The sequence below is a fragment of the Hippocampus comes genome, unplaced genomic scaffold (assembly GCF_001891065.2).
Source record: "Hippocampus comes isolate QL1 unplaced genomic scaffold, H_comes_QL1_v1.1 scaffold190, whole genome shotgun sequence".
In the NCBI taxonomy this organism is placed as follows: domain Eukaryota; kingdom Metazoa; phylum Chordata; class Actinopteri; order Syngnathiformes; family Syngnathidae; genus Hippocampus; species Hippocampus comes.
In genome coordinates, this window is record NW_017805121.1 from 539,759 (window position 1) to 560,742 (window position 20,984).

The 20,984-nt window shown below is 49.3% G+C and overlaps 3 protein-coding genes across 4 annotated transcripts; 2 read left to right on the forward strand and 1 right to left on the reverse strand.

Annotated features, from left to right (window-relative positions):
- Positions 1 to 5,699: 5,699 nt before the first annotated feature.
- On the forward strand, positions 5,700 to 8,583 carry LOC109513484 (ras-related protein Rab-14-like). 2 transcript variants are annotated; one of them, XM_019865993.1, is made up of 8 exons: positions 5,700 to 5,820; positions 6,222 to 6,281; positions 6,382 to 6,435; positions 6,819 to 6,996; positions 7,068 to 7,134; positions 7,715 to 7,802; positions 8,017 to 8,047; positions 8,125 to 8,583. In XM_019865993.1, exons 2-8 carry the CDS (start codon positions 6,230 to 6,232, stop codon positions 8,300 to 8,302), a joined length of 648 nt encoding a protein of 215 aa, XP_019721552.1. In that variant the 5' UTR covers positions 5,700 to 5,820; positions 6,222 to 6,229; the 3' UTR covers positions 8,303 to 8,583. The 2 variants fall into 2 exon arrangements, with proteins under 2 accessions (XP_019721552.1, XP_019721553.1); XM_019865994.1 differs by having other exon boundaries at positions 5,726 to 5,844.
- A 2,378-nt stretch (positions 8,584 to 10,961) lies between these two features.
- On the reverse strand, positions 10,962 to 15,046 carry mak16 (MAK16 homolog (S. cerevisiae)). Its single transcript, XM_019865988.1, has 7 exons — positions 14,673 to 15,046; positions 14,411 to 14,460; positions 14,162 to 14,271; positions 14,003 to 14,067; positions 13,361 to 13,512; positions 12,258 to 12,483; positions 10,962 to 11,595 (listed from the first exon to the last, which is right to left on the reverse strand). The coding sequence occupies exons 1-7, from the start codon at positions 14,685 to 14,687 to the stop codon at positions 11,368 to 11,370; spliced, it is 846 nt and encodes a 281-aa protein (XP_019721547.1). The 5' UTR covers positions 14,688 to 15,046; the 3' UTR covers positions 10,962 to 11,367.
- Positions 15,047 to 16,687: 1,641 nt separating this feature from the next.
- LOC109513488 (RING finger protein 223) lies at positions 16,688 to 17,928 on the forward strand (the record flags this gene model as incomplete). The annotated part of the gene is made up of 2 exons (XM_019865999.1): positions 16,688 to 17,079; positions 17,486 to 17,928. Coding segments are annotated over 2 exons (618 nt in total), but the record flags the coding sequence as incomplete, so codon positions are not given.
- Positions 17,929 to 20,984: the final 3,056 nt, after the last annotated feature.

Genomic DNA, 20,984 nt, shown 5'->3' on the forward strand with positions numbered 1-20,984 from the left:
TACACAAAAAGTGTGTGTGTGTGTGTGTGTGTGTGTGTGTGTGTGTGTGTGTGTGTGTGTGTGTGTGTGTGTGTGTGTGCCTGTGCTTTGTGTTCCTCACCCGGCGAGACCACAGAGAAAGTTCTGAGCTGGTGCTCTGATCTTCCCCGTCAACGCTCAGCTCCTCGATCACCTGCCAGGCACACACACACACACACACACACACACACACACACACACACACACACACACACACACACACACACACACAATTAGTTGGTGTTCAAATATCCGTTGCATAAAGGGTGATAAGACTGCAACATTGATGCTAGTTTTGTTAGCCTGTCTAAGGTGTTTTGCATTATGTGTTAGCAGTAAGCTAGCAGACTTAAAGTCGAAGCTCTGTTGTTGTTGTTGTTGTTGTTTGAACACAGGTGTAATACAGTAATTCTACCTTTGTCTGATTTGACAGTAAACCTCAACTGCGAGTTTCAAAGTCATTTTCAAATCAAGGCATGAGTGTCGACGGTTTTATACAGCTGAAGTGCTCTGTCTTTTTTGTTTGTTTTTCAAATGAACCTCCTAGGTCAAGAACGTGTGAGCACTCGGTATCATCATCTGTGCCCTTGTGCGTGTGATGGGTTTCCAAGCGCGCGCTGACCCGGCGCCACTCGTCGGCCTGCTGGAAGCTGCTGTACCCCAGCACCAGGGTGTCGGCCCCGAGCAGCAGAAGCTTGAGTTGGTGCGGAATCTTCCGGTTGCTCTTCAGCTTGTAGACCAGCTGGCAGCCACGCAGACTCAACTGGAGATGAGGGAGGAGGTCCCGCGCGCACTTGTAGCACTGAAACAGAAAACAGTGACTACAAATGGCAACATTTTTCACAAATAAAAGTCAACAATTGTACAGGTATGATTGAATAATAATGAATTATAGTGAGTTGATGAGTTGGTATATGTAACATTTCTAAAATAATAATACTCATAAAATTCCTGTTCTAAAGAAAAATACATTAATAGTACTCTGTTAAGTGAATTGGAATACTTTAAAAATTAACCCCCTCCCTACCCACCCCCCAAAAAAACAAACAAACATGACACATATTCCATTAAAAATACATTGAAAGTAAAAAGGTGTTTCAAAACTACAACAATTTCTGATTTAAAATTGAAAATTAAAAATTAAAGTTCAAAGTTCAAAAAAAGCGAGTGAAAATGAACGTGTAAATAAAAACTAAAACTGACAATGAAGCTAAGACACACACACACACACACCAGCAGGAGGTGGTTCCTGATGATGAAGAGCTGCTTGGTCCATTGTCCCAACCATTTCCTCCTCCACAGGTACCCACACAGGCGAGATTCGGGAGGGGGCCTGAGACAAGGCTGAGAGGAACTCCACTGGATGTAGTGAGCTCTGTCCTTCATGTGCTCTTCATCATCGTCGTCGTCATCCTCGGCATCCTCACCGTATGACTCGTAGTAGCTGTTCTCCGACTCAGCTCGCTCTGGGGAGTTGCTAAGTTGTCACTGTCAGCGTGTGTGTGTGTGTGTGTGTAGTGTGTGTGTGTGCATGCATGCATGTGCGCATGCACGTACCTATGTGACTGTTGCTATCAGCTTGGAAGGGCTGTGCCTCTTCGTAGGTATCTTCGTCTTCATCATCATCACCGCCAGGAGCTTGAGAACCCCCAGGTGGGCATTGCCGTGACGCAGGGACCTTGAGGGTGGATAAAACAAGTGGCTAGGTGCTCGTATGATGAACACGATGATGAGATAATAAATAAATAAGGAACAGATCAACTGTCTCACTGGAGTGTGCACATTCAGTAAATGTGTGTGTGTGTGTGTGTGTGTGTGTGTGTGTGTGTGTGTGTGTGTGTGTGTGTGCTTGACAGGATGTTTATATATGAGGCCATCTCTCATCTAGCTGCCTTCCTATTGGCTGAAAGCTTTGCTGAGACAGGAAGTGGTCACTGATGGCGGCTGATTAGCGTCTGGTCTTCGTGATGGACACACACACACACACACACACACACACACACACACACACACACACAACCCCACCACACCCACACCACCCGCCCCAACAACACACACACACACACCGTCTCCTCCCAAACCTCAGGAGGACTCTGTCATTAGCAGACCACATCACAGAGCAGCCTGCTGTGTTTCTCCATTCGCAGAAAAAAAAACGGTTGTGGTTCTGGTCCAGTTTTCTACATTCATGTCTGTCATCTGACAAGAACTTAGTCGGCGCACCAGAACCTCAAATATGAACCCTGTGTTGGATTCTTCTCAGCACAATTGTCTTTTGTTTACTTTCCTCGGCTTTGACTCTCTCGGCTCTCAAAATAGATGAGCTAGCGGTTAGTAGCTGGGTTGAACACAGTTGACTATTTAGCAGGTTGTTCGGAGTGAGCAGCTGGTCACAAACACCACTTATTGAGGACGGTGCAAGTGGCAGTTACCAGCTAACAGGTGGCAACGGTAACGCATTTAGCAGGTAAAAGGTTAGCTGCTAGCAGTTAAGAGGTGGCAAATGTGGAGCATTTAGCAGCTAAATAGTTAGCAGGTAGCAGTTACAAACGTGACTTTCATGAGGAGTCTGACAGGATAACGACCGCTTCAAACGCTTCTCTGCGGCTTCGCTTTGTCAGGGTGGACTCACCGCATCTCTCGTCCAGACCTTGGAGTCTCTTAATGCCTGGTTGCTAGGCGCCGATGACGACGGACAGCTCATGATGACATACTCGGTGTCCTCCACTAGGAGCAAACAACACAAGTGAGAACCGACTAATGGTGAGCAAGGTGTGGAGGTGAGCGAGGCCACGAGGTAACCTGGAACTTCTTGCGGCTGCAGCGAGGACACCAGCTCTGAGATGGACTTCTTCTGGGCCTGAGCGATGTAGCTCAGGTTCTCGGAGTCCAGAACCGAAAGGAAGGACTGAAGGTCCCACATCAGCTTGGACAACACTGCACAAGATGTGAACCAAATCATCATCATCACCAGCGAATCACACAGCATGTCAGCAGAGACCAAAAGAGACAAGTAGAGCCCAAAAATGAGGGCAGCAGGAACAAGTAGAGACTAGTAGCCGAAAGCAACAGTAATCAACATTTTTTTTGCTCCGCACTCTCCGCTTTTCGGCATCTTCCGAAAGCAACAGTCATCAACATTTTTTTGCTCCGCACTCTCCGCTTTTCGGCATCTTCCCTCGGTCTCTTCTAAAATTGCGTTTAGCCACATGTAAACAAACAAAGACAAGTACAATTAACTTAACTAGCTAACAACTAACTACCGACGAACCGTTAAAGACAGGCGGCCATTGTTATATGGCTGCCTTCCCACGCACACCCGCGCACAGACACACACACACACACACACACACACACACACACACACACACACAAACACACACAGACTCAGACTGTGTCGAGAGTGGTCCGAGTGGGAGATGATGCTAATTTTGCTAATCAGTGATCTGTTGCCGCTTTAAGCAGAGTGTCGCACATTACACATGCACACACACACACACACAGACACCCACTTCGCCATCGCGATGACGATGACGACACACACACACGTTATCTCACGCACAAACATACACTTATCTGAACATCAACATCACTTCCTGTTTGCGGCTTTGATGCAACAGCCCATAAACACGCAAAAGCAATGGCAGAGTCAAACAAGAGCTAAACTCGATGCAACTTGTGTATACAGTGTGTGTGTGTGTGTGTGTCTGTGTGTAAGATTTAGGATGCTTTACCATAAAAACCAAAGCCTTAAATTAGTACAAAGATGGAAGTCCTCCACAACTCTCCACGGTGTGTGTGTGTGTGTGTGTGTGTGTGTGTGTGTGTGTGTGAGAGCGTGTCGGAGGGTGTGGAGCAGCTTTCTCTTTCATCCTGCGTTTGTTAAATATAGCAAAGAAGAAAAAAAGGAGGCGGAAGAATAAGAGTGCGTTGATGTTTTTCAGCATCCAATCAGCATCAAGCTTCGCCCACTGGGACGCAGGCCATAATATTTTGATGGCATTTTTTAACGTGCGTCAGCTGACACGTTCCTTCGTTTCATCATGGTGAGCCGACAGTGGGCCCTTGAAGAAACCTCAAGAAACATCTCCAGGACTTTTAAGACCAGACAACCATCTGTGGAAGTTACATAGTCCTTGGAAAGATCACTCATCGCTGGTCTTAGAAGGTCCGAGAATTTTTCTGAGAATCCGGCTAAGATCACTTCGCAAGAGTCTTGAAAATGTCAGGAGCGTCCCCTTCAGATACATCCTTCCATTAAATGCGCAAACGTGACTTCAGCATGGCCTTCAAAAGGTCCTGAGAGTCTCGTCGGGATAGAACCATCAACATGATACACCAGAACTTCTTTCTGGGATTCCATCTGAAGGAACCCTTAAAAAACTTCCAAGACACTCCGCCATCTTGGAGAAAAAGTATCGCCACAACCTTCATCCATCCATTCTCAACACCGCCTTATTGTGAAGAGGGTCGCGGGGAATAGCCGGAGCCTATCCAAGATGACTTTGGGTGGAAGGCAGACTACAGCCTGAACTGGTCGCCAGCCAGTCGCGGGGCACATATCGGGACAAATGACCATTCACATCCACAGCATCACTGAGTAGGAACCGATAGTCAGGCGAGTGGACCACGACACCTTCAGCAACTGCGCCACAACCTTCAAACCAACCTGAAAATCCTTCTTGAGACTTCGCGGTAGCATTTCTACAAAACCACCAAGACTTCCAGAGAGACTCTAGAAGCCGTCGAAGATCTCAGAAATGGGTGAAAGGGATGTCAGAACTTCAGACCTTACAAGACGACACTGCATGAGCCTTTTATCAAATCACTAAAAGCTCTTCCCGGACAGTCAGCTGAAAATGTAAAAACCTTAGAAACGTCATCAGTTGGTGGCGGTAATGCACCGTTCAGATGGCTTGCCGCGGTGACGGTTGGAACAGATTACTTGCCTTGGCATTCATTTCAGTAGGGAAAGATGATTTGAGATACAAAGGAGCATGACACAAGCGTTGTCAAAGAAAGTTTTAAACTTGTATTTCAGGACACAACTGCAAAGTGGAAAGAAGTGATTCCCACAATCGTTTTTAAAAATCTGCGTTGTCTTGGCAAACTGACTTTGGAACGTTCTCTGTTCACCAATCAACATGTTGGTGATTGTTATTCTTCTCATGATGAGTGTTCCTTTATAAAGTGAGCAATGCTTACCTTTCTGTTTTTCCATGTTATCTCTTTCACCAGATGATGCTCGTCACGCTCATGACTGATGACAACCAAGATGATGAAGAACAAAAACACGAGAAGAGTGACAGCGAGAAGAAAACACGAGAAGATGAGAAATGATGTCGTCTCCTCGGTGATCTGCTCGCTTTGCCGCTCTGCTCATTCTGAAGTTGTAGGAGAGGCGGGGTCACGATCGTGACGTCACAACATGGGCTGCTCACAGAAGCGCACACAAAACCTCAAAACACACGAACATTGTTGAACACACTCCAAAATACACAGCAACATCATATCTTGCCATTTGAATCAATCGAGTTTGTCAACTACAGTGCCAACAAAATGGCCCCAAGCATTCTCCTCATTCAAGAAAAAAACATTGGCAATTTCGTCAAGGAATGCAGTCACGGGGTTCTCGGAAGAAGTCTCGCGATATCTGACGTGTTTTGGTGGGCGCATAGGAAGTATTGCGGAAGAGGAGGAAGAGGCTTCTTCGTGACAGCTAGCAAACGAAGCTAATTATCCGTCCGAGTAGCTGCTCCTTTGTCACCTTTTTACGCCAAAAACGAACACCCGGACAGGAAGGTAAAGGAAAAATCTTTGAAACAGGTCATGACGTTTCATTTCTTTGTTCTTTTATCTTTGTGAACCGTGGTTTCCCAACTGTTCGCTACATAGACTTCCAGCTGTTAGCCGGCTAGCCGCTTAGCGAATTTAGCACAGGGAATTTGGCATTTTTGTTTAAAAAAAAACCTTAATCCTAAGAAACCCCCCCCCCCCCATCTTAGGGGCATTCGGTTGTGTTGACGATGTCCCTTTATGTTCAATGGGCAATAAAAGTGGAAATTGGGAGCTCACGCTTGAGTTCGGGTTTCGCCGCCTAGCTTGTTGGCACTTAGAAATGGCCCGTTAATGCCGCACGTAAGGTCGAAGAGAGTCCCAGAGTTTCGTGAGGATATTTTGTTCAACTCGAATTTTCTCCACAGGAGCAAAGATGACCGCCGCGCCTTACAACTACTCCTACATCTTCAAATACATCATCATCGGTGAGCCGTCAAGACCACACCCTCCGCAGCATCAATTTGATTCTTTTCGGCTTTTCTTGTCAAGGTGACTTATTTGCATCTATTTTTCTTATTCTCTAAGGTGACATGGGTGTGGGCAAGTCGTGTCTACTGCACCAGTTCACAGAGAAGAAATGTACGTCCTTCACATCTTTATTTTTCTTTCACAAATCGTGAAAACCTGTTTTTCACCGGGAATCGGTGACATGTGCTGTAAAACTGACACACAAAGCAAAAGGCAATCCGCCGTTGTTTCATTTAAACTCCAAAATGTTCAATGCTCCAAAAGTCAGCTAGCTTATTGGTAGCTCGTGATGCAAAATGCCATAAACGGGCGAGCGAAATTTAGCATCGATGAAGCCAAACATGATGCGATGCTGAAGATGCAACTCCGAATTCTGACACGGTTGCTTCCAAATCCACTATCGTGAGACCGCGAAAAATGAACCGAGCTCCAGCTAGCGGTTCGCCGCATACACTCGCTTTCTTGACAAATAACGACGCCCTCCTCGTGCGCAGTCATGGCCGACTGCCCTCACACCATCGGCGTGGAATTTGGCACCAGGATCATGGAGGTCCACGGCCAGAAGGTGAAGCTGCAGATCTGGGACACGGCGGGCCAGGAGCGCTTCAGGGCCGTCACCCGCTCTTACTACAGGGGGGCCGCCGGGGCCCTCATGGTGTATGACATCACCAGGTAGGGGGCGGCGTTCTGTGATGACATCACCAGCTGATGCTCACGTGACAGGAGGGAAACGATTTGTGCAGGAGAAGCACCTACAATCATCTCAGCAGCTGGTTGACGGACGCCAGGAACCTGACCAACCCCAACACGGTGAGGCACCACCGAAATACTTTGAACCCTCTGATGTTTTATGAGCGTTCTTGTGACTTTGGTTGACAGGTGGTTCCCTCTTACTCAACATTTTGTAGCAAAAAGACACGGCGTCCGGGGAGGTAGGCTCCACTCCCGTGGATCTTACATTTCTGAAAAGACGCACCTGGATGTCACAGGAACGTCGAGCTGCTTGTCGATGCCTCGGTAGCCTTTACCTCGAACGTGGTTGTCTGTTGTCTCCAGAGGCAACTGTCACCTTCACTTCCTCCCGTCCGTGTTTAGCGTGCTATACGCCACGTCGCCAAACGGCACAGTGACAACTTTTCGGACTGTCGACAAGTTTGAAGATGTCCGCGATGCTAGTTAAAGGACACGCCTTGGTTGAACACGTCCCTATGGTTGAATTATTTTCAATTTCTGTTCCTGTCATCTTTTAGTTTTCTTGACATGAATATTCATTGTTATGAGATGTTATTCCCATGACCATGGTGTGTGTTTTTCTTTCCTTAACAAAGGGCCGCCGGCCATTTTGTCAGCGTGCGTATCTGAAAGTCACCATGTTGCCGTGTGCGCGCAGGTGATCATCCTGATCGGCAACAAAGGCGACCTGGAGGCGCAGAGAGACGTCACGTACGAGGAAGCCAAACAGTTTGCCGACGAGAACGGTGAGCACCTTTTTAACAACCCCCCACGATTGTCATGTCCGTTTGGGTGACGTTTCAATGAGTGGATTTGTTTTAAACGGGTGCGCTCGTGACTGGGGGAGCCTCTTGAGGGCGTGTCTTCCTCAGTGTGAAGATTGGCTCGAGACGGGAAGTTGTGTGATGTCATCACGAGTGCAACTGCTTGATTGGTCTGTTTGACTTCTTGTGGTTTTAGGTTTGCTCTTCCTGGAGGCCAGTGCCAAGACGTGAGTACACGGTCTCGCAGTTATTCTCTCTCTCTCTCTCAAACACACATACACGTTGAGATGTTGTGGTGGTGCAGAGGCGAGAACGTGGAGGAGGCCTTCCTGGAAGCGGCCAAGCGTATCTACCAGAACATCCAGGACGGCAGCTTGGACCTGAACGCCGCAGAGTCAGGAGTGCAGCACAAGCCATCCGCGCCGCAGGGGGGACGACTCAACGCGGACAGCCAACCCCCCAAAGACGGATGCAGCTGCTAACCAACCAACGGACCAAAGGATGGACACATTGCTTTTTTTTTTTTTTTTTTTTTTTTTGCTTTGCCGGCTCTCCTGGTCGGGAATGTCTCTGAACTCACTCGAATCCATCCCTGACGTCTCATTCCGAAACCTTCGAGCTGGAATTGCATTTCGATACAGGTCTGCTTCCCTCGCGTCGTCACATAATTCCCCAAAAGAGAAATAAAAGTTGTTCCTGCACGTGGATGTGAAATTGGACCTGTCACATTCCAGGAGGTCCTCACACAGAACCTCAAAAACCATCAGCGGTCCTTTCTGTCATCCTGAGTGTCTGTTGTCCTCCATCGGGTTTCTTCTGGACCGAAAGAGCTTCCAAACATTTTTTTTTTATGTCCAAACTCCACTTCAACTCTCATTCCCATACCACGGCGGATTTTTGTAGCTCCAAAGAGCCCATCTCCTTCAGTCCGGGTCAAAAAGACCTTGAATGATTGAAGACACGAGCTAAAGAGCCCAGACGGTCAAAAGTATCCTTTCTGGTGGACTGGAAGATCTTACCCCAGCCCAAGGTCCTAAACCGGGTTTTCTTTCGCCTGCGACAGAAAGAACTGGAATAATCGCACACTGAGTAAGATCAGTTTCAAGTCCGAAGTCAACCAGATTCTCGTTTCCAGACCAAAAACGGAGCCCAAGGTCCTAAACCGGGTTTTCTTTCTCCTGCAACAGAAAGAACTGGAATAATCGCACACTGAGTAAGATGACCAGAAAATTCATTTGAAATGTGGATTCTCCACGGGGAGGGCTTCCAGACATCTTCAGGCCCAGAGTCCCCGAGACTCTCATCCCCCGACCACTAATGTCGATTAGGTCGCTCCAAAAAGCGGGTTCCCATTCTGGAATGGAATGTATTTGAATGATTGCCAACTCGGTAAAGGGTCCTGACAGACAGTCCACAAGGCACGTTTCTTCTGGACTGGGAGAGAAGATCTTGCACACGTTTCAAGTCCAAAGTTGACCTCCAGTCTCATTTCCAGACCAGACAACTGGACTAAGCAAGGTCCTCAACCATGTCTCCTACAGTCCAGGTCAGAAAGAACCCAAATAATCGCGCACTGGGACAAGGATACAGATGGTCCACCGAGAAGGATTCCTTTGGACCGGAATTTCTCTCCCGTGTACTCTCATTCCCAGACCACAAATGTGGACTACGTCGGTCCATGTCACCTTTAGTCCAGGTCACAAAGAACTACAATCGTGGCAGATTTGGGTCAAGGGTCCAGTCGGTCCACCAGGTTTCTTCGCTTCTTCTGGAGTGAAAGCTATTGCACGCGTTTCGTGTCCAAAGTTCACCTCGAATCTCATTCTCAGACCATGAAAGTGGACCAAGTCCGTCTGAAACCAGGTCTCCTTCAGTCCGGGCCAGAAAGAATCACGCTAATAGCAGACAGTCCACCACCAAGAGCCATTTTTCTGAAATAGAAGCGAGAGTCTCATTTCCAGACCAGACATGTGGACCAAGAAGACCCTCACTCAGCCTCGTCAGTCTTAGTCTGCCAAATCCCGGACCAGAATCTGAAGTTTCACTGATTCTGTTTTGTTCAATTATTGGTTCATCCCCCTTTTTTTCATCTTTCAAAGGAAAACTTCTCCTCACAAGTCAAATGTGGTCCTATGAGGGACCAAAAGATTTTTGAAGGATCATGAAAAACAGACTTTTTAAAACATAAACACAATGATCACTTACACACACACACACACACACACATCGTTGGGGTTTCCCCTCAGTCCTTATCTTCGAGCGAGCCAAAATATGCTAGTTCACTTACAGTCTCTGCTGATGTAGCATTCCGGGTACGTTTTAGCCTGCGCGTGGCCGATGCTAAACTAGCACGGGCGTAGCGTTGCCTTTTGGCGTCTCTTGGGGGCACGGGTGCGCCGTCTGCCGTGTACCGTCAAGGTCACGCGAAAGATTGTTTGCACTTTTTGCTGCTTTCCGATTGGTCGACGGCAGCCCCGCCTTCAGACGGCATCATCACTTGTCTCTCAGTGTAAGCCAACCAATGTTTGACTTTAAAAAAATAAAACTTTGCGTCTTGGACACTTTAAGGCACTCAAAATCTACTCGATTCCCGTGTCATTCCACTTTGGTCCCCTCTGATTGTATGTTCATCTACTTCGAACCACTAGTAATCCGTTTGGTCTCAATACAGTTGAATCCCACCTAAATCAGTAATCCGGACAAAATCAGTTTTAAAGTATGCTAGCAAAAGAATTTTTAACCTTTTTTTTTTCCCCTCCACTTTTAAATGAGCTGAATTAGTAGCCTCTAGGGGGCGCCGTTTTCTCATCGAACATCAAAATGCGACAGTTTGATTTTATTTATACTGTGGCCTACATCGGTAGGCATATTTCCCCCCCGCCCTGCGTGCGACCAGTGCAGGGATTCACATCTTTGTAAATAAAATAAATAAGAGTCCATGTTTGGTCGTCTTACGCCATGTCGTCACATCTCATTACGATATAATGGACAATAAAAAGTTATCATGAAGCCTCCCGATTTGTATTTTGCTTTGGGACATGGGCCAATTCGACCCATTGCTTGTTTAGTCATGAAAACAAAGATGAGCAAAAAACGGAGAGCAGGAAGTCATGCGAAAGAATTGTCATTTCTATTTTCTACTTTCTCATTGGTCAATTGTAATTTATTTGATCATTTCTACAGTATTTCCACCCTGAGATGTCGAAACATTCGAGAAAATTAGTTCTCCATTCTTGTTTATTTTAGAAAATGTGAAATAAAAATCACGACAATGTTACGGCTCCATTTGGCTCGCGACATACGTTGGTTTGCACAGAAAAGTCAACGTTTCTCTTTTGAATTGGAGACAAAGGTTTTTGCCATATGATGTCGCATTAGCAAACATTTGCTTTGTTGACGTCTTAAGAATGACTTGAAAACAAACAACGGGCGGCAGCGCTTGTGAGCGTCTTTTGGACGACCAAGGACGACACGTGCAGTCAGTCGACGTGCCGCAGCCACGATCGTGACAGTTCCGTTTGATTGACGGGCGAGATGCCGGCGGCTCCTACGCGGCGAAGCTCTTGGCGGCCGGCTGCTCCGTTTCCTGCTCGTACTCGATTGCCACGTACGCCCGCTTCTTGCGCGCCGCCGAGCCCTTGGCGGGAGATTTGCCTTTGTCGCGTGACCGTGCCCTCTTCTTCGCTTCCGTCTGCTCCTCATCCTCAGTTGACATTTCCTCGTCGCTTTGCTCCCGATCCTCCTCGTCGCTGCTCGTCTTCAAATTGTTCATGTCCTGAAACCAGACGTGACAATGTTCAGAGCTGCGGTCAGATAAAAGTAATGAGTAACGATGCGGTCATGTGCCCGCCCCCGTGGCCCACTTTTTTTTTTTTTCTTATTCTGGCAATTTCTCGTGCCTTTCACATTTCTCCAATAATGATTTGAAATTGCACCTGAGAGCATTCGCGTCTGTCATGGTGAACGTAAACATTTGGCGGTTTAAAAAGCTGCCACGTAGCAGGGGAGCCAAGAATGAACTGCAACGTTCTTGTACGTCGGCCAAAGCAATAACGTAGTGCTTTGTCGCCATTTTGTGGCATCTTGGTACCAAGGAACCGTTTTAAGTGAGTTGAAAGTTGTTGGCGCGCCTCGCCTCCGTTTAAGTGAGTCGCAGAGGTTCATTTATACAAAAGTAGTGTTTTGCTGCCAGCTTGCGGCATTGTGACACAGCGGGACGACGATGAAGCCGCTTGCGCAGCTTCATTCAGACAACCGCGGTGGTTTGGGGCCCTTTCGTAGCATCTAGATGGCAAGGAACTATGTCAAAGTGAGTTGAACTTTCCATAACAATAAAACGCGACACAGGGGATTCACCGCACGGCAGCAGGAACGCGGAGAAGAAAAAAAGGCAAACGCGGGATTTTCCCGGCAGAGTGAACTTGTCACGTTTCGTACCTCAAAGTCGCTGAGATCGCTCTCTTCCAACTCGTCGTCGGCGACAAACTCCCTCTTGCCGACGTCCTGCGCAGAAAGCCACGGCGTCAACTCAAACCCCGCTTGCCGGGGGGGGCCGTTTTGTCCCCCCCCCCCCCCCCCCCCCCCCCCCCCCCTCCCCAGAGCTTTTTCCTCCTTGCGCTTCTCCCGACGCTCAACCTTGCGGCTCAAGGGAACCAGCTTCCTCCTGAAGTTGGATTGGACACCGCTCGCGTTTGACTCAAGTCTTTTGATGAGCACTTTTCGTTTTATTTTATCGGTACAACGCAAAAATGTGAGTGTTCGTGAGTGTGGCTCTTTCTTTCAAATGCGAGCCTCTCCTGAGGAGACGGCAAACGCTGACCTCTGCTGGTCCGAGTTACACAATGCACCCCGTTGCACCCCCAGACAAAACGTGCTTTCCCTTTCATTGCGTTGGTTAACATGTAGACATTTATTGGAACAATGAGTAAAAATTGTTTGGATATATTTCGCTGTTCATCTTTTTCATTTTTCCCCCCACACGCCAAGAACATTTTGGCATCCTTTCTAGTTTCGGTATAGATACTTTAAAAAAAATAGACATACTATCCCAGCCGTCGTGGGGCAGTAGGCGGGGGACACCCTGAACCGGTCGCCAGCCAATCGCAGGGCACACAGAGACGAACAACCATTCGCGCTCACACTCACACCGCGGGACAATTGAGAGTGTTCAATCAGCCTGCCGTGCATGTTTTTGGAATGTGGGAGGAAAGCGAAGTACCCGGAGAAAACCCACGAAGGCACAAGGAGAACATGCAAACTCCACACAGGAAGGCCGGAGCTGGATTCGAACCCGGTCCATCTGGACTGTGAGGTCGAAGCGCTAACCATCGGGCCGCCTAACCCCATCCCCCATCATCTTATTTTTATGCACTCCTAAACGTTGATGCGAGTTGATTGATTGGTTCAGCAACTGTTTATTATGAGGACTTAGTTGCATCAAATCTACGAGGGGCGTAACTTCATTCAATCAAATGTCGGCCATTCCCATCTTGAAAGCATCGCACTTCCGTTCCGTTTGGAGATACGGCCGGCATACTCACTGCCTCTTGAGGACGAGCTTGCGCATGCGGATCAAGTACTGCGTGATCTTGGTGAAGCGCTGCTTGCATTTGTGTCGGATGAAGCGAGGCCAGTAGATGAGGTTCTCGTCGATCTGCTCCAGCGCTTTCTCGTAGTTCTTGCTTAGCTTCACCTGCGTCCGTATGAACAGTCGTTGGCATTCAGTGTGCGCTTCCTTCACCCTTCCATCAATCAAATCATATGACTTTCACGACCTTTTTTTTTTTTTTTAAGCATTCCAAAGACCTCTACAGCGGGTCTTTCATCCCAAACGGAAGGCTTTCACAATTGCTATTCAGTGGAAGATTTTAAGACCACCATGATCAAACGTTAAGACTATTTAAGGTCGACAGGAATCACACCTTCACACTTTTACGAGCCCTTTTTAGCATTACTTCCATCACATTTAAGACCTGTAATCTTTGTAAGGACACTTTCCACCTACTGACGAGAGTAAGTAGCGAATTTTTAAATGACCACTTCTATCAAACTTGGGCTTTCTAAAGCGAATAAAATGCTATTCGATCAGAAGCTTGAAGAACAACTGTGAACGGAGACAGAGAGAATGTGATGCGAAAATATTCCCTTTTGTTTATCTGAAACGGGGATGGTGTCGGGCTTACCTTCTCCCACAGTTTGGCAGGAAACGCCGCTCGCTCGATCACCTTCATGTAGAGGAAACAATTCCCTGCGCCGCCGGCATACAACAACATTATCACGTTAACACGCATCGTCTGTACGTTCCAACATGGCAGTGTTGGCAGCTCGCTGCACTTGTGCACCTTTCTCCTCCCGAATGGTGGCGTATTGACTGTTGGCCAGCGGACACGACGAGCGATTACACAGGCCGGTGATGTTAAACTCGTTGCGACAGAAACTTTGAGTTTTAGTCCTGGGGAGTGGGAAAACACACACACATTCTCAAACGGTTCTAGTTGGCTTTCGCTGACATCTTCCTACTTTCTAGCATCAGCCCGATTGTTTTGTGACACACTGCGCAACAAATTCATGAAGACGTTTATAAAACTTACTTGACTTTGTAGGAACAGAACTGCCTGTTGCCTATAATGTCCCAAATCACCTGCACGGTCAGAAAACACAAGAATTTGGGTTACACGAGGACCTCCGTTATTTGTAGCTAAGAAAATAGACATTTGCAACAATGACGTCAACATCACACGAAACGTCGCGATTACAACTTGAAGCCATAAGTAAACACAAACAACAAATATTTGAGGTCGAGTATCGGGCTAGCGTGAGCGTGATACTCGCTGTTCGTTTTGGTTCACTCACGTCGTCGTGTTGCATGTTGTCTTTCTGTTCGCCGCGACGCTTAAAGCTTCACTTCTCTTCTCAAACAAGGTGGAAAGAAAAAAAAATCCCAATGATTTCAACTGACAAAATCGATTCGTTTCGGCTCACGCGAAGCACATGGACGAAAAGCGAGCTGCCATTTTTGTTTGCCTGCGACATGGACACGCCGAGATATCGCGATGTTTCAGAATATGTACGGCGATATTCTCAAGTATCGCGAGATCAATCTTAGGAGACAACCTTGATGCGTTCAATCACGGGTTTTGAAATGACCGGAAATTCAAAGTGTCAGCTGCGGAAATTTTAACTCTAGCGTAGAGTGGGATGTTATATTGCTTGGTGGTTGAAAGAAATGACATACATCACACCCAGATAGTGAACATTTTATGGGAACGTCAGCCTCGCGTCATTTCCGGCATCCAGAATCTCGGAGATTCGGGTATGGGCGACCTAGCACCGCAACTGCTAATAGAACCAAGACGCAACAACGTACACTTCAATCATCTGTCTGAGCCTGTCACATGACTTCGGTGTTGAGTTATGATTTCTATGTAATTTTTTAGGGGTGGTTCCGGTTCATGATCAGAAGGTTTTACGGTACAATGCGTAACAAGAGTAGGAGAGTACCCTTCACGGAGAGACCGTGAACGCACCAATCATCACATGCATGAACCGAAAGGATCGCCTTTCCAATATGGCGCGCACCGTTTCTATCCCACGTACCCATGTTTTACGGTAACGGTGCGCATATTGGTACGTGTAGTTTAAAGTCATTGGGACGTCACATCACCGTGAGATATTACCAAACGTGCTCTCGCAAGGAAGCGACGAGAATATGTTTCATTGGATTGTTGTTTTTTTAAAATCATGACATAAGAAGACACCGAAGAAGAACAAAAACGACAAGGAAAAAAAAAAGTCTTTAGGCAATCAACTTGACCCGACTCAGGTGCGCATCTGCGGCAGGTCAGCTGCTGAGTTGATGTGCCGCCGCCTTCCTTTCGCACATTCGCTCATCAAGAGGCCAGCAGCAAACACGCGATTCGACTCCCCTGTCGAGTGACCAAAGCACCGGACTGGATTCACGAGCACGGCGCGTCACGCTTTCGTCAAGTTGCTCAACGGACTTTTTTTTTTTTTTTAGGACATTTCACGTTCATCGGCCCGGTTGAGTTTTGTGTGAATTTGGCATGGTAGAGTTCCACCAAAGAAGCCGACAACATCTTTGAAAAGGTACATTCCGAAGTGATCGCACCTGTCTTGATGCGACCATGTGAATTGCAGCCATCGGTTTAGAGTTGGATGATGACGTGTACTGATTGATACCCAAAGTCACATTTCTTTAGAAATCGACGCCCCCACGCGCAACAGTGAGTCGATGCCAATTAAATAGACGATGACGCCACGAGCAAGCGCGACGATTTGACCGATCGCGTGCTGAACCCACACAGCAACGTTTGGGTTTTGCTCGAAACTTGAAGGCCGACTCACGGGAGGGTTGCAGTTATTTTCAACGTGGCCGCGACTAGTTTAGATTCGTTTTGCGTTTGCGAAAGAAGAATAAAAGCGATTCATCGGCGACACGAGGGTGCCGCCGTTTTGTTCCGTAGCGCCCTCTGCTGTTGTCACCCGAAACTGAAGTTGCGCCATCCAACCTTGGGCTCGCAGTGCGAACGTCTTGAACCCAAACCCAGAAAACTGGTGAACCCTGACAGTGGCGTTCCAAGCCGGAGGCAGTAGACCGGGTTCCGATTATTAAAAAAAGTCAGGATAAGCCCCATTTCAACGTATTTTAAATATCAAAAGTTGACAATGGTCGCCTTTGTCTATTTGCAGGGTTCAAAGGTGAAGCCCCGCCCTAAGGTGACAAGTGAGCACATCCAAGTGAAGCGTTTCCCCCTCAATCGCAAGCATGAATCCTTGCTTGAACTCGGCCGAGCCGGGACCGCCGCCGTACACGCCCCCGGCGGTCCCGACGGTCGGCAAAACCCCCGCCGTCGTACCAAGTGTGCGTGGGCGTCCCGTCGCCCGGCCTGCGCCCGTCCCCGCCGCCGCCGCCGCCACCTCCGTCGGCGCTCCCCGAGGACGGCGCCCCGGACCTGGAGTGCTGGGTGTGCTACAGCCACTTCAATAACGTCTTCCGCTGCCCCAAGATGCTGGAGTGCCGGCACACGTTCTGCCTGGAGTGCCTGGCCCGCATCAACGTCAAGTCGGCGCAGCCCGCCGCCATCCGCTGCCCGCTGTGTCGCCGCGTGACGCCGCTGCCCGCCCTCGGGCTCCCTCGGCTCGCCACCGACGGCGACGTGCTGGCGTCCCTGCCGCCCGCCATGCGACGCGTCTGCAGCGTTCGCTTCCAGCGCAGCAAGGGCAAGCTGCAGGTCAAGAGGTGAGTGCGGCTTCGAAGGAAAGGGGCGGCATGATTTTGAGAAGGTTTCCAATTGTCTTTTTGTAAACAAACAAGTACGAATGAAGTTGGGTCAGACACCCACACCAAAAAAAAAAAACCCGAATGCAATAATTTGCAGCCTTTGCAATTTTGAAAAATCACATTCTGCTATGTTCCGATTTGGAGTGAATTGATCTGACTGAGATTGAAAAGCAACTCCCTATTCTTTTGTCCTTTTTGTTGACAATCCCCGCTTTAAAAGAAATGAAACCTAACATCAAACGCTGCCTGAAGATGGAAGAAAGACAGTCGAAGAGATGCAACGGAAAGCCGTCCGTGTCCTGGAAATTGTCGCATGTCAGGTGCCGGCAACTTGACAAGCTTGTGTCTCCTGTCTATTCGCAAGGTTATCGCAAAGTCAGCGGCGGTGCACCGTAAGGTCGCTGGACGTGGGTCTGCCGAGCCCTCCCTCCCGGAACGCCGGCGGAACCGGCGGCGTGGGCGGAGCCTTGTTCCGATTGACGGGCCGGCCTGTGTGTCGAGCTTTGCTCCTCGCGCTGCTCCTCACCACGACCGTCGCGCTCACCGGCATCGTCGTCTTCCTGCTTACGTACGACCCCGACGGTTTCTAGCGGCCGGGATGCTCCGGCGCCGTTTCCGTGGTGACAGACATGCGGAGTCGCTGGGCTCCGCGGCCACCGGCGTGCTCGGTCATTGTCTCCGTGGCAACCGGGATGCTTGCTCACTCGGCGATGGCGACCAGGGCGTCGAGTGGTTGCCGTGGCAATCGGCTTGCGGGCGGGCTCCGTGACTGTTTGTTTGTCAGTCTCCACGCTGACTCGGATGCCGAGTGACTCGTTTGCCACGGCGACGAAGATGCAGAGTCCCGTTGTCCGGACGCTTGCTTCCACGACAACCAACACCGACGTCTCCATGACGAGGATGAGGAGTAACTCGTTCATGACGACCAAGAGGCTGACTTTCTGACGTCGTCACGGCGATCGGACCGTATCAATGGACTCCGCGGGGAGTCGGATGCTGATTCGATGACGTCGTCCACCTCGACCGGGATGCGTACTCGTGGTCTCCATGGCGACCGCGAGTCTCCTCAAGACACTCCCGAAGAGCAGCGAGGTGACGGGCGGCCATTGGAGCCTCGACTGCGGCGCGTGCGTTTGATCGACGCCGCCGTGTCTGAAATCGGTTGAATCGTTCTTTTTTGTCAGGTCACGTTTTAGACTTTTACTGTGTACTAGCAAAGTCTTAATTTTTTTTAAAGCATTTTTACTCATGTATTTACGTTGTTTTTTTTTTTTCGCCCTGTTTAAACTTGAATAAATGTCTTTTGAATGAGTCCTTGCTTTTTTTTTGTTTTTTGTTTTTTCTCAACTTGCGAAGACTTCAAACGCGCAGCAGGTGGTGATATTGTAGCACTCACAGAAACAAAAACACTTGACGCAAAGAAAGCAGGCGACGTGCGTTAAGTCTCCGAACGTCGACAAGCTGCCACCCTTAAAGAAAAAAAAAAAAAAAATCACCCTTCCTTTTTCGTTATCCCAACTTCTCCTCCGACCCACCGGTGCTGGAAAAAAATGCTGTCTGTCCCCAAATGTCATGGAAGGCCCCCGTTCTGGCCCTGGGAGGAGTCCTTTGATTAACAAACCCCCCCCCCCCCCAAAAAAAAATCTAATGGATTGCATTGGAAAAAAGGAGCGATCCCGCTGAGTTTTGCTCTCCTCTGCAAAGCATCATGGGAGACTGATGGTGTGTGTGTGTGTGTGTGTGTGTGTGTCAGGGTTCAACGCCCTCGGTCATACCACACTCATGCAGGTCACGGGAGGTTAACTGGAGTGATGAATGGTCGCCACGGCGACGGCGTGTTTGCTGCAGGAACATGCGCGCTCGCGTGCGCGCGCACACACACTCATAGCACCCGTTACGGTTGAGAACTTGCGCACGCTTGATTGTCAGGTGATGGGATGCACACGGGCACAAAGTGTGTCTGTTTTGTCGTTGTTTTCTTTCGTCTTTCATCCACCCAGTAGCGAGCGGCAGGCCACTGAGCAAAACTTTTCCGCTGCTCCCCCTTTCTCATCCGCAGCATCAGACGGAAGTTTTCACCGGCCTGTTTTGTTCAGCGGCGTTGTCGGACAGTCCGCGTTAGTGCGGCCGGACGGATGTCCGCTGAAGCTGAGGAGGGAAGCGCGTGGACGCGGAGTGCGGATGCGTATTTGGAACTGGGAGTCGGCGCTCGGAATTGAAGCGGATTGACATGGGATGGGAGAAGTGAACCAATGTCTTTTTTTTCGTCAATGGACGCTAAAGCTTCTGGGGTCGGGTCGCGGGGGCAACAGCCTGAGCGGGGACGCCCAGACTTGCCTCTCCCCAGCCACATCTTCCAGCTTTTTCCAGGGGGGGTCCCGAGCCGTTCCCAGGCCAGCCGAGAGACACGGTCTTTCCAGCGTGGCCTGGGTTGTCCCTCGGGCCTTCTGCCAGTGGCACACGCCCGGAACACCTCGCCAGGGAGGCCTCCAGGAGGCATCCTAGTCAGATGCCCCAGCCACTTCTTCCAGCTCTAACCCAGGGGATCCCAAGGTGTTCCTTCCCGGGCCGGCCGGGAGACATCGTCTCTCTGGCGTGTCCCGGGGAGTCCCCGGAGCCTGCTGCCGGTGGGACATGCCCGGAACTCCTCACCGGGGCGGCATCCTAATCAGATGCCCGAGTCGCCTCATCTGGCGGCTCGACTCTGCCCCCCTCTCGGATGGAAGAGCCCAGACGCCCCGGGGAGGAAGGACACTCATTTCGGCCGCCCGTATCCGGGATCTCGTTCTTTCGGCCACGACCCACCGCTGGTGACCAGAGCTGAGGGCGATAAAGCCAGAGCGTCGACTTTCGATTCTGCTCCTTCTTCACCACGACAAACCGATACAATTGTCCACGAAAATGAACCACAAAACTTCACGTTTTTCTTATCTTGGCTGTTGGCGGCCTCGTGTTGGCAAAACGCTCTCCAAAAAATGGCCACTTGGAGGGCCGTCGACACCATTCGTCCTTCAAGGAGCGTCCGCCCGTCGACGTGTTTTGCGCGAATGGAATCTGTGATTTGCAAGCGCCACGTTCCACGCGCTCGCGCGTGCGCCACTTAGTCAAAGTTTAAAGTGTCCTGACCGCTAAGCTACGCCCGCCACAAAAATGCGGCCTCAGGCTGCCACTCTGTCTCCTTTGCGTGCGTGCGTGTGAGGAGCGTGTTTGCACTTCCAAGGCGAACGGCGAATGGAATCCGGGCGGTCGTTATGCCGTTTGTGTTAGCACAAAAAACAAAAATGTGTTCTTTGATATGATTCAAACACAGAGTGAGGCATCCCGCGGGAACTCTTTGTGGTTGGGAGAGCGGGGCGTCGGCGACTTTCTCAAAGCCTTGGAATGGAACAAACGCGCCACCCTCGAAGGGGGGAAAAAAAAAAAACCTCAAAACAAACAAAAAACAACTCAATTCAAGTGTTTGCACACCTGCGGCCCATGTGGACTTATTTTTGCAAGAAGCGATGTGTACTTTTACCGACGCGCCCAACAAGGAAAGAAGACAAGGGATAGAAAAAGGAGATGAGGAAACCCGTCCAGGAGAGAAGCGGGCGAAGGAGATGAGGAAGCAAAGAATGGAGACAAGGGTCAAAGAGACCAGGAAAGGAAACGACGAGTTCAAACGACGACGGGGAAAAATCGTCAAAGTCGATGAGGAAAAGAAATAAGGAGGGCAACAGAGCAAAAGGGGATGAACAAAGGAAACGCGGTGGAGGCAAGGCAAGAAGACGAGGGGCCAAAGGAATTGAGGAGCGCCTTGTCGAGTCCCGGAAAGGAAACGAGGAGATTGAAATGAAGCCGTGGCGGGCGCTGCTGATTCAGGA

Coding starts and splice junctions, on each gene's coding strand:
- LOC109513484 (XM_019865993.1), top strand. CDS start 6,230: ATGACCGCCGCGCCTTACAACTACTCCTACATCTTCAAATACATCATC. Junction 6,997..7,067: donor ATGGTGTATGACATCACCAG/GTAGGGGGCGGC, acceptor CGATTTGTGCAG/GAGAAGCACCTACAATCATC. Junction 7,803..8,016: donor ACAGTTTGCCGACGAGAACG/GTGAGCACCTTT, acceptor TTGTGGTTTTAG/GTTTGCTCTTCCTGGAGGCC.
- mak16 (XM_019865988.1), bottom strand. Junction 14,272..14,410: donor TTCTGTTCCTACAAAGTCAA/GTAAGTTTTATA, acceptor CCCACTCCCCAG/GACTAAAACTCAAAGTTTCT. Junction 12,484..13,360: donor AAGCTCGTCCTCAAGAGGCA/GTGAGTATGCCG, acceptor ATCCAACTTCAG/GAGGAAGCTGGTTCCCTTGA.